This window comes from Blennius ocellaris, assembly GCF_963422515.1.
Source record: "Blennius ocellaris genome assembly, chromosome: 12".
Classification (NCBI taxonomy): Eukaryota; Metazoa; Chordata; class Actinopteri; order Blenniiformes; family Blenniidae; genus Blennius; species Blennius ocellaris.
In genome coordinates, this window is record NC_137661.1 from 23,495,698 (window position 1) to 23,508,525 (window position 12,828).

At 36.9% G+C, this 12,828-nt stretch overlaps 1 protein-coding gene across 1 annotated transcript; it reads right to left on the reverse strand.

Annotated features, from left to right (window-relative positions):
- Positions 1-1,471: 1,471 nt before the first annotated feature.
- On the reverse strand, positions 1,472-10,499 carry LOC308137309 (regulator of G-protein signaling 8-like). The gene is made up of 6 exons (XM_080505935.1): positions 10,435-10,499; positions 10,062-10,113; positions 6,125-6,217; positions 5,772-5,833; positions 3,681-3,847; positions 1,472-2,377 (listed from the first exon to the last, which is right to left on the reverse strand). Coding segments are annotated over exons 3-6 (408 nt in total). The 5' UTR covers positions 6,127-6,217; positions 10,062-10,113; positions 10,435-10,499; the 3' UTR covers positions 1,472-2,200.
- Between the last annotated feature and the right edge of the window lie 2,329 nt (positions 10,500-12,828).

A 12,828-nucleotide genomic window follows, 5' to 3' on the forward strand; every position in this document is an offset into this window, starting at 1 on the left:
GTCAAGTGCAGCATTTTTGTTTGCTCACACATACAATCGCTTGCTAATAAATGTAATGAGCCACTCACGCTGCCGCAGCGTCTCGGGAACGACAATGACACATAAGTCCGAAACAATGTTCATTCCTTGAAACACATATTTTACAGCTATGCATGACACAGTTTAAGAACATTATGAAGCCGATGGAACCTATTTGAGATACAACAACCAAAGTGCATGTGGAGGTAAAGCCACTATATTGCTTTATATATTGATTCATTTGGTTTAATTCCAAAAAGCTATTGCCAATGTGTGAAATGTGAAAGAAAACACAATGCAAAAAGTCTCATGAACCCACATTTTATTCATAGTAGAACAGCACATCACACGTTCAAAGACATTTTAACATGTCATGTAAAGATTAGCTGGAGTTCAATCACTGCAACAAGACCATTTTTACCGTTTTATCGCATCTCTTTTTGAAACAGTAATGACCTTTTCAACCCCTTTGATGGAACGTAAACAGGTTTACACAGTTGCATAATGGTGACTAGTTAATTCTGAAGATAAAAAAAGAAAAAAATACAATATAGAACAAGAATACAAGCTCGGGCCAAACTATGGTTGGGAAGGTTAACACGAACACACGAACACTGTTTGAGTTCACTTCCAGAGACAGTCGGTTTCATTTGTGCAGATCTGAAGTGCAACGTCTGCTTTTTAAACTTGTAAGTGAACCCTGGAGCGACCGACGCTCAGTGTGAAACGCTGGAGGACTTTCCAGCGGAGCAAATACAGGAAGTGAGTGGCGTAACCATGGCAACAACTTCTATGTTTTTGTTTTTATATTGTTACTGCTCCACAAAAACAAACTGTGGTGGGTTTTTTTAAAATTATTATTAAAAAAGTAATTATGAAAAGCAACTGCATTGATTTTGCTGCGTTATTGTCCAATGTGTGTGAAATAATTTTTTTTAAATGAATGAATGAATTAAGCTTTATTTTGAATATACAAACATTTAATAGTAGTAAAACATTATTAAAGGCAGGGTTTGACTTTGAAACTTACCATTGAAACAAAGCTTTCTCTTGCTCTTTTACTTTTTTCTTTTAGAAATGAATATATTGAAACCTAAATACATCAAACAAATAAAAATGGAAATAAGCCACAGTATAAAATCCAATCCAATAGTTTTTGTTCTCTTTTTTTTTTCTTCAAGCAAATTATTCCCTAACATATGTCTTCCATGTGAAAATGCTGTGAGAATCCAACAAAAGTGTTTTGGTGTCAGTCTGGAAGTAATTCTTGAGGGTTTTATTCAGCTTGATTGCCAGACAACCATCCATGAAATGTACAACAGATATATTAAGAGTATATTTTCCTGTTTGCCGGGAAAGAAGCTTTTTATTCAATATGAGGAGAAAATACATGATTACTTGCATAACAATGGGATACACAGAGTATCAATCCCCTATGGCAAATTGTGTCTTCTGCATGTGTTTGTAAGTAATAATAGTTATTTTTTCAAAAGTACAATTGTAAAGCAAATTAGTTCTAAACTTTATTTAAAAAATATGCTATTTTGAATAATTTGGAAGCAACATTATCCAACTCTGCCTATTTTTTTGTTTCCACATGATGTTAGTAGCATAAAACGAGAGGGTGGCATCGCTTATTGAATATATATGTGCTGATCTTTTTCACTTTCAACTTATGTAACAGACTACTGCAGCACTTCTTGGTGTTGAGACACATTTTTATTAGTCTGAGCTGTAAAACAAGACGTAGCATTTAAAAAGTGAAAGTCTCAGGAGGTAAATGAATTACACATAATTCAGGGGAACAAACTACTAATCTCCTGACACATTTGCAAACATTGTGCCTCTGATGCTTGTCCAAATAAACGTCAACCTTTCCAATCTGGATGCCAGGCTTTTGTGAAATATGGCATCCACGCACACATTAAAGCCATCCAAACAAATATCCACATCAAAAAGAGATCTTAATACATTATTTAGATCATGTTGGGCGTTTAGAATGCCGTCAGTCACCACACTGGCAGCCCAGTATCTCCGCTCATGTCTGCTTCCTCTGACTGGCAGGCCTTTTTGTTTAGACTGAGATTTTAAGTAGAGTCCTCTGAAGAGCAGAATCAATCATTTAGAGAGGCGTCGGGCAGGCTTTATTTTTTTATTTATGTTTTTTTCACCCCCGTTGCTTTCATTGCCGTTCGGCTTGTTGCAGGAGAGCTTGGTAGATTTCTGATTTCAGAAATCTTGGATAACAGTCGTTTTCCATCAGACCATATATCAGTTTCTGCGCCCTGTCGAAGCAATTTGGTCCTGGTTGAGAGATATTTTCACTGATTTCTTCTCTCGTCACACAGTCAATGTTTATCTGTGTTCAGAAAACAGCAACTTTCATTGAACTCGGGTTCATATATTCAAGTACATATATTTCTTTTTTTACATTTAATGTGTAAACAAAGTCAAACATGTTGGAATAGAAATGAAACTTTGTAGCGACAGAGAAAGAAATGAACATAGGTAAAACAGGAGTGTCAAACAGATGGGTTTAATTTGGGATGATCTTTGCACAGAAAGGACAACGAATAAATGATCCTTTCCAAACCAAGAAAAGAAGTGCAGAGCACAAGCAAGCGCAAACGTTTTGGTAATTCAATTGTTTAGTTGTGTTTGGAACATGTGAGTGGCTTCCATACGAATCCTTGCAAATGACTTTACCCCATATGGTTTGTGGCTCATTTTCAAAATATCAGAATAAGAATTATAATGAAAAAAAAAAAACCCAGCAACAAAAAAAATGTTTTGACTTCAGTATGAGTGATAAACATAAAACCTGAGCTGCATTTAAAATTGCACTTTTTCGTTCAATCTTACTTTATCTTTTAAGAGATCAAATTATCCTGTTTATATGATATGCATGAAGACTAGCATCCTATGCAGTTGTCGGATCAATCCCATAATGCTTTGCACTGTGACATAGACACAATCCCATTGTCCAGCTATGTCCAGATGTCTCCCAGTTATTTCTTTAATAGGCGGTAACAACAGGCAGTAACACTGACTCCTCTGATTCCTATTGTCATTTAAATGTGTTTACTTATGGTTCTTGGAAGTGTAAATATAGAGCTGAATGGGAGACAGCAGAATTGTTACTAAATTATTACCAGATAAATACTATTAGGATCAAAGTCATATATAATGTGAAAGTGGATTTGCCGTAATAAGCAACTTTTGTTTGAATAGAAACACTGTGGCAGACAGGATTTCAGATGCTTCAGTAGATTATGTACCAACTAAATTTCGTCTTTGTCTAATTTTGACATTGGGATTTATTTTTTGTAAAGAGAATTGTCATATTTCTGAAATTTCAGACTGCTTTGGAAGAACAATCTTTCATAACTTACCTGAACTTGTTTGCAATGACTGGAAATGTTATTTAAATGTTTAAATTCTATTTGACTGGTAAGACAGGATCAAGCTGAGCCAAATACAACTTCTGAAAAAAAAAAAGTGAAAATCGTGTTTGACACTCCTGCGACTGTGTTCGTACAACAAAAGTGAGTGCAACTGTTGAAGATTGACAAAGACAGTGAGAAAGAAAAACCTGTAATTGAGGTTGACAAACAGTTGCACATGTCTGACTTCAATCACGTCTCACTTAACAAAAGCCATACCTGTCGAGGCGCATCAACATGGACGAATTTGGTATATATTCTTGTGGCAGCAACCATCATTTCTGTCTTGGCAGTAATTTTTTTATACTCCTCACAGGCCAGCCAAAAATGCAGGTTCTCGTCGCTGTATTGAGTCCTCAAGAAGTCCTGAAACACTAGCTGACCTGCTGCAGAAAGAGAAAAGAGACACATTTAAAAAAAAAATAAAAAATGGAATGTTTGTCTTTGCAGATCAAATAACATGACATGACATAACATGAGATAAATGACATTTTTTGAACCCAGGCACAAAAATAACACCAGGCTAATTACACCAGGCTAATTATACTTTTACTTTATTGATATATTTCACCATTACTGGGACTTTATTGATACTTTTTCACTTGTATTGGTATGTTATTGGTAGTTTTTCACCATTACTGTTATTATCTTGATATTGCTTCACTCTTTTTGGAATCCTTATTGAGACTTTTTTCACATTTATTGGTAAGTGTATAAGCAAGTTATACTCTTTCATTATTACTGGGGCTTAATTAATAAGTTTTCAGTTGGCTCCAGTATGAAAGAGAGATGAATATATGTTTAACATCAAGAAGAAATGTAACTTTTCAACAGAAGGTTCAATAAGCAGATTTTCCAATGATTCCAAACAACTTGAGAAACCTTTTTGTGTGATTATGACGGATTATTTTATCGTCCCAAATACTTATCGCACCTACGTATGTAGCCAAGAAACCGTACTATTTAAAATCTGCAATTCATGTTCATGCTTACTTCTATATTTTCTTATCTTGCATTTATTTCACCTTCTATGAACTGCTTAGTGTAACCTGGCAGGAACAAAACATTTTTTTTTAATAGTTTGAAGGCTTTGGGAACATGAAATAGTTTTTTTCTTTTTTTAAAAGAAAAAAATCTAGCCCCCCCCTTTTTTTTTTTTTTTTAAATGTGAAAATTGTAAGAACAGTGAGCCTTTACCAAAGTTAGGCAATCCTTTTATCTTCCATTCACATTCTGGCTTCTTCATAATAGAGCTTATAAGCTCAAAGTGAACGGTGAACAAAGAGACTATGTAGAAAAACTGCTAGGTATTTTGGTGAAAGTCTGCGGGTCCTTTTAACTTCAAAACCAAACCGTGCATCCCAACGTGCCCCCCCCCAGAATCACATAATCCCCCCCCTACATTCCTTGTTATCTGCTGCTGCTCACACCCCTCACCTCCGTGGTGGGTATGTTCACAGAGCTGTGATTCCCGTGCAGGTGTTAAATACTTAGCACGTCTTCTGGGAGCACAAACAAACAGCTAACTGAGCTGCAGTGTTAGTCACACAAATTGCTTTACATAAATCATGGCTGGCTCCTCTGACAGTAATTGACGGGAAGCAAAACACATCCAGAGGCCACTGGTTCCCCTCAACAAATCACTCCGTATCTCAGCCTTCAATCGCAGCAATCAGGTGTTTAGAAATCTCCAAAAAAAGTGAAGGTATATACTGTATAAATGCAACTGCCATACGTAAACGTATTTATTTGCTACTGTTTACCTATTTGTCATGTGTGTCATTGCATTTTTTTTCTTTCTTGAGGGAAATGGAACAACTCTGGCGCAAGGCATACATTTATCTCCCGGATGGCAGTTAATCTTGACGCTGGAGACAAGAGGCTAAAATATTACCGATCAGCTGAATTCATTTTAGTGAAGTAATAAGTAAAGAAAGAAAGCAAAAAAAATAATAAAAAATGTATCTGTCCCCTCCGTCATTTTCAAATACAGGCCAAAAATATGGTCAGGTGACAGCCTTGAATGAGCGTCGGCTTTATAAATGAATAAGAGCCGGCTGGCATCACCCTATCTAAACTGCCAGCTCAGATTACGCCTCTTATCTCCGCCAGTGTCATCCTCCTTAAATATATTCCCAAATGGGTTTGATGAACTTGAGGGAAAATGAATATATCTCCGATCCTGTTAGAGGAGCCCGGGGGCGATTCCAGATGACGTGCGGCAGTGAGTTGAGAGGGTGCAGAGAAAGGATGAAGAAAGAGCAGCGTTTCGACAGGAGCAAAGAGGAGTAAATCCATAAAGGGAATTACTTTTACACTCCAGGAGATGGTCGAAGGACTCGCCCCATGCCGTGGCGTCATGGACAGGAGCCCTGCGGAGCAAAGATGTTGTGAAATGAACACGTCAATCAGGCGATTTAAATAAAACCAAGTGATTATTCGTTTCTTCTGGTAATTAAAATTTTGGAGGAATATTCATGAGACTCACAGATTATTCATGTTTCATCTATTGCCTGTCATCTTCAAATTAACTGATAGGAGTCATTCACCTTGTGAACTCATTAAAAAAAATATACACACATACAAAGAGACAGCCACCTAGTTTTTGGGATATTTCTCAGTACAGACGGTGCTCAGTGCAGACATGAATGGAAATGACTCACATTTCGGCTGATACTGGCTCTTAATTGAAAAGCAGATATCAGATCACTTTGTGTTTTCCACTGGATGGGAACGTCTTTGTCCACCACAGTTACCTGAAAATTAATCATGAAAAAAAAAAAGAAGCAATTAAAATAGCTTCTGAAAGACTGTGCAGCTCAACTGGCAGAGTTAAATAACTGCAGACCAGTGCCTCTAACATCTGACATAATGAAGACCATGGAACGCTTGGTCCTTCATTTCATGAGGTCAGAGGTCACTGACCTCAGCTCTTTCTAACCTTAACCTACTGCTTTGCACTTTTTTTTACTGATTATATTAATTTCTATGCAATAGTGGTGTATGAGTGGATGTGTGACTGATGTTTTTCTGTTTTTTAATGAGCTGCTGGGAAGTCTATCTATCTATCTATCTATCTATCTATCTATCTATCATTGTGGAGCTCTCACAGATTCAACAAAGATGATATATGAACAGTTAATGTGATTTCTTCTTTGTTGTAATCCACTAATCACAGAGTGGTTTGCACTGTTACCTTACAAGAAACAGGCTCTTGGTTTAAACATATTGGCCAAAGATGCCTTTTTGTGTGGAGTTTGAATGTTCTCCCTGTGCCTTTGAACTTTACTGTAACTCCAACACCCTCACACTTGCTTATTAGGTTAAATGGGGACATAAATTAACAGATCATTTAATTTATGCAAGAGACATGCACACGCAAACGTGTGCATGTCTCTCCAGGTAGTATCATGTTTTTGGCAAGAAGAAGCTTCAGCAACTTTTTTTTTTTTCAATATGTGTAAAGAACCGTTGCAAACTAAATGTCCTCGGACATTTGCCCGATTGTCATAAATGGTTGGAATTAAACATGTGTCACACTGATGATTTTCTTCAAAGGATTAAAAAGATTAATACTACAGGAGTCACCTAAGCCGCTCTGCGGATTGGGTTCAGCATCACATGAAAAAAACCAAACAAACAAAAAAACTAAAACAACGTCTATTTCTTTCAGTTTAATGTTAACGTAGTGCGTTAGATTTGACTCAATGTCCTTTTATGCAGAACTAGTGGCATCTTCTCGTCATTAGTTCACTTGTTCAGAGAGCTTAAATTAGATGAAATTTTAATGATCCCCGCGGGGAAAGTGGGTCGCTGCTGTGGCAGTGACGAATCTGATACGAATAAGTCAAAGCAGTGCATGTTGTACAAGGAACTACAGCAAGTGAACATACTGAAAACGAACAAAAAGATGTGATGTGTGGATGTCATAAAAACTGAATCCCTGCAATAGGAAATAATTTGGACGGTGGCCTCATAAAACTTTCTCAAATACTCACCAATGCAATTACAAATAATTCCCATTCCCATTCAATAATTCCCAAACACATTCATTTCGTAGTATCTTGTAACTGTCCTTGATTCAACTTTGTGATTTTGGAAGAAATAACTTTGAAATAGTTGAAATCAAAATGCCAAGAAAGCAAGCCTTGCCACAATTGTGTCAAGTTGAGAAAAGTAACGTGACATTTCATCAACTGATAAACAAGAATGTACCTGTCCTTTTATGAGGATTGACGTACTGAAATAAGAAAAAAAATATGACTGTAAATCATGTGAGAATGGACAGAAGAGAAAAAGGCCAAATCAATATCTGCAGACGAGCAGCGTCCAGTCCAGTCGACACTATCTGCTCTTTGCAGCTCTTCCAGTCGCTTGTATAAACATCCATCACAGATCCATTCATTGGCCAACAGTCGGAGAGTGTGAAAAGTGTGGAAACACTAACTTGCTTCAGCACATATAAACTGCAAGCATGATACCAATCATGGGCTTGTCGTAAATGCATTTTACTCACAGTTTTCTGAAAGTTATTGTGAGTAAAATAACAGCTTGTCCAAAGCAGAAGAAGGCACTTATTGCTGTCAGAGAGAAAACATATTGTTCCCAGAACAATGCCTGACATCGGTATTGTTATTGTTTATTTATTTAATTTTTCTTTGGCATGTCATCATTCCTGCAGCAGGCTTGAGTACACGGAGAAGGACAGCAAAGTCCAGGTCTGAGCCAACTCTGCTGAGTGAGTGTCTCTTCAGCTTTGACAGATGCCCAGACGCCTGAGAAAAGAGCAGGGGGCTTCTCGTTGCCAGGAGAAATCGGTCACAATTGTTTTCCCTTTCTTCGACTTTGTTTTTGTAATACTGTGTGGCCTGTTCTTGGATTTTTGACTCTTCTAAAAAGGTTCTTGTAAAATTTCAATCAGGCAAAAATTATGATTAATTTATTCTGTTAAAAATGACTATAGTTTACTAATAAAAATACTCCTGAAAACAGATATCACTGTATTCAGATTGCTGACACTAGTTGGTATAAAGCTCATCCCCTGTTTGATCTTCTGGCAAGCACTACAAGGTGACGAAGGCCAACACAACCAGATTGTCCAACAGTTTTCACGACGTCATGACATACCCATTGATCTGGACTTCACTGTTTAAGTATCTGCCTCACATGCAATCCTGTTTCATGTGACCTTGTAATTTTTCTGTAAAGGGAGTAGCGCCTGTAATTTCATGATACTGTATATGACTTATAATGACAATAATGCTATTCAATTATATTCTTTTCAATTTCAAATGAATATACATTTTCATGACAACTTTCCAACATTTATGAACGGAAACCTTCAAAAGCATGTTTATACATTTTATAAAGCATTTGAAAAGGAGAATAATGAACAAAGTCGCACATGTCATCTTCTCTACCTTGGACAAAATCAATTTCCTGCTGGATTTCTATAGAGGGTTGGCTACAGGATATTGAGTAGATTCACGCAACTTTATAAAGTCCTTGCAAAAATATCAATATATGACTTACTAAGGCCCCTTTTACGTGACATTTCAGGTGAAAATGCACTTTTTCTGCATTTCTATTTCTCGTTTCCACAGCAACATTTTGAAAATGTTTTTTTTTGTTTCCACGTGATGTGATGAAACCACTTACACACATGCTTGCAGAGAACGGCACACTATAAAGATTAATGATGACGAATACGCCATCATTAACATGGACAGACAGCGAAATTAGATTGTTATTCTTGGTGACTCTCAACATTAAAACTGTCAAGTCCCAGGAGAATATGGAGTCATGACACTCCCATTGTTGTTATTGTCCATCTACTCGCACTGTTGTCTTGTAAACGAACACCCAGAAATGTGGTGCAAATGAGACCTAAAAGCGCTAGTCTCAAGCATTATTTATATTCTTGTCATTTGTGTTCATCTCTGGTACACTTTTGAACTACATTCATAATGATTAACTTTTAGTGTTGGTTCATGGGTTGAAAACATCTAAAAAAGAAATAGTCATTATATGATCATTTTAAGCAACCATGTATGTTTATGTATGGTATGCCACATCACTAGAAGACAGAGAGAGCCCACCCTGCTTGTTATTTCAGTGGTTGTTTGCAAAATGACACTTGAAGTGTCTCTAATTATGGCTAAAACTCCATCGCTTTGTAATAATCCTGTTTTAAATATTATGAAAAACGGCTTTTTTTTCTTCAAGCTAAGCAATGGTGTCCTACTTTCTTATTTTACTTTTAACAACCTCACTTGTCCAAGTGTAGTTCTTCTAGATCACTTGATTCCTCAAAATCTTGATGAGATAAAAAAAAAAACTAAACTAAACAAAGTGCTTAAAAGTTTTACATTTAATGACACTGTATGAAATAGAATGGTCCCCAAAAGTTCTGACAAAACTGTCAGAACTCGGTTGAGTCGCACTTTTTAAAGTGAAGCATTATCAAGCAGTCCCTCAGAAGTAAGGAATAAGGCACCAGAAGAAAAGCTATAGTCTAATGCTGATTTTTTTATTTTTTTAGGATTGCGTGTTAAAGCGCACTTCACATTCGGCTCAAAGCATTCTCGCTTGTCGTCGGACCTTTTTTCATGTTTTCCCAGCGAGTGGAAAAGGGAAGAGGGCCGCAGGCACACTGAGAAACAGAGAAACACAGAGGCAGACACTTTCAATAAAAAAAACTGCACAGATCACAGGAGACCCATCAGAAACACTGGCTCACAAACCCGCAGACAAGAGAGAGCCATCCTCAAAAACCCATCCCAGTTTTATTTTAGCAACAAGCTTTCCGACCGGGCTAAGATCAGAAACGGAGCCAGTCATTATCGGAAGTACAAGGCAGTCCGGAGGGGAAGTAAAACATTGAGAACGTTCAAGAGTACCAAAATGCTCCGCGCCAGACAAGTAGCTTGTCCAAAGTCTCGAAGCAAAAAGTCAATTTGGAGCTCATACTTACATGTTCTCTCTGTCTCCAAAAAAGGACTGAAGTATGTTTGGCTGTGAAAATAGCTGTTCAACAACTTATCAGGCTCCCGTTTCCACACCTGACTTGCCCTCTAGCTACAAGCCCATACATGCTGACTTGCTGAACAGGCATGCCCAGTGTTTAGTAAAATGTCAAGTTTTTATGCTTTGCTTTTTAACCTCCTGGTCGTCAGTGCTAATGTGGCTGCATGGTCGACGCTATGCTGATTTGCTTGTCTGTGGTTGGTGAAGAAACATGAAGATGTGAATCATGAAAAAAAAAAAAAAAAAGGCTTGTATCAAATTATTATTCTTAAAGGCTGAGCATGAATGGATAGGAATAAACAGGATTCACAGTTGTGTTTAGATGTTTTCAGTTTGAGGTCAGTTAGAGTCCCTTCTGCCCGACAGTTGCAGACGACAACCTTTCAAGTGAAAACATGTCTTTTTTTGCATTCTGTTTCAGAAACAATTCAACATTTTAAGAGAATTAAATCGATCTTTATTTATATTGTGAAAATCATAACAAGCATGAGCTGTGTACTGGGACTCTTCAAGATGAGCCATCATCTTAGGAGAATTTCCCTATAATGCATCAAATTATTTAATAAGATTTTTCAGTGCACAGTTGCTGAGTCCACTTATTCTGAGCACCTATTGATATCTATGGATTGTGCAACATTGTTTTGAGCTTGTTTTTAAAAGTCTCACTCTCTTCCACACATATCCAAGCAGGTATTTTTGATATCTTTGTCTTTCTTTCCATGTCCTCTGACTCTGCATAAACAGGGGGGGGAAACACAACTTTTCTGAAAAGTTGCCACTGCGCATGCCCACCATGCCTATAAGATAGTAAATAGTAGTGGTGGCCTAAGCAACCTCCTGTCATTGTGCTTTGATTTGATTTGATTTTATTGATGCTCATATTCATCTAATTTCAATTATCTCTTTATTTGTATCAATTTCCCTGTAATTGGGGGTATTATATAGAACTAAGAAAGATTAGGATTGTTTTCAAGTCTTTTATGACGTATTCACACTTTGACTATATTGGACTGTAGAATATGCAAAGTATTCACAAAAAGGCCTGGCCCAGCTTCAAGCATGACCTTTAAGTTCTGAGGAAAAGGCGATCACCATTATACCTCCATGCAAGAAGGATAGTATATAAAATTGATTTCCCCTAAAATCACATTATTATACTTTTAGAAATAAATGGGATGCACAATTTTAACCTATAAAGTACAATGAACAATTGTGATGAGTGTTCATCTGTGTTCGATGGCTTCCAAGTGTTTGTACAGCCTATTTCCAAAACGGATGAACCATTGTGGTAAATGTAAATGAAATACTGCATGAAATAAGCACCACATCTCATGTCTATCTTGTCAATAGAGCATAACATTTTGAATTCAATGGCAGCAGCCTATTTGAAAAAAAAAAGAAAAACAAAAGTGGAGACAGGGTTATCTTTACTATTGTGCTGAATCCCTGCTTGTTCTCGCAGTCGGTGAACATTTGTGAAGTGAGGAGAGTGATTGCTGGAGTATTTTTGGAAGATGAATGTTGTCACATTCTTGTGTGATGTAGGATAGTCGGCCGACAGTCCCGGGTCTTTTTTGATGGAGTTTTCATTTTATCATGCTCTGAAAGGATTCCGTGTTGGTAGAAGTGCCATTAAGTTGACCTGTGATACTTATTGTTGCTGCAGACAGATTTTTTTTATGGCTCCGACTCTGTTTGGGAATGTTCTTTCATGCTGTAGGACTGATCAAACAAGTTTGTTTTGGGATGTTTTTCATCATGTGGATATCAAATCAACCTCCCTTTCCTCTGAGGATCCCATATAGTTCTTATCAGATCAGAGGGGTTTTGTCCACTCATCTTCCTCGTACATGTTTACAGCTTCCTTTGCTCCGTGGGTTTCAAAGTGTGGAAGGATGAGCTGCACCACAAATCAGCCACGTTGCCCCCCTCTCATGGTTTGTCTCAAGTTCAGTAGTAAGCTATTCTTGAATGCCAAATTGCCTAACATTCTCTTCACATTAGAAGATATAACTGTAAGCATAATATAATTTTCTGGTAAACCATACCATCCCATACCACTTTGCACCAATCTGTAACTAACTGAAGCATTGGGTCCATAAAATAACACAATAAAATCTACTATGCATACAAACGACCAGAATAAGACAATTAAAACAGCATTAAAAATTCAACCGTGGAAAATGTAAAAACTACTAATACATTAAAAAAATACAAACACATGCAAATATGTATGAATATATCTTCTTCATGAATTTATCAAATATTTATGAATACAAAAAAGAAAAGTAAAAACTAAACATTGAAATTAAATATGAATAAATAAGCGTTGGATTTAAAA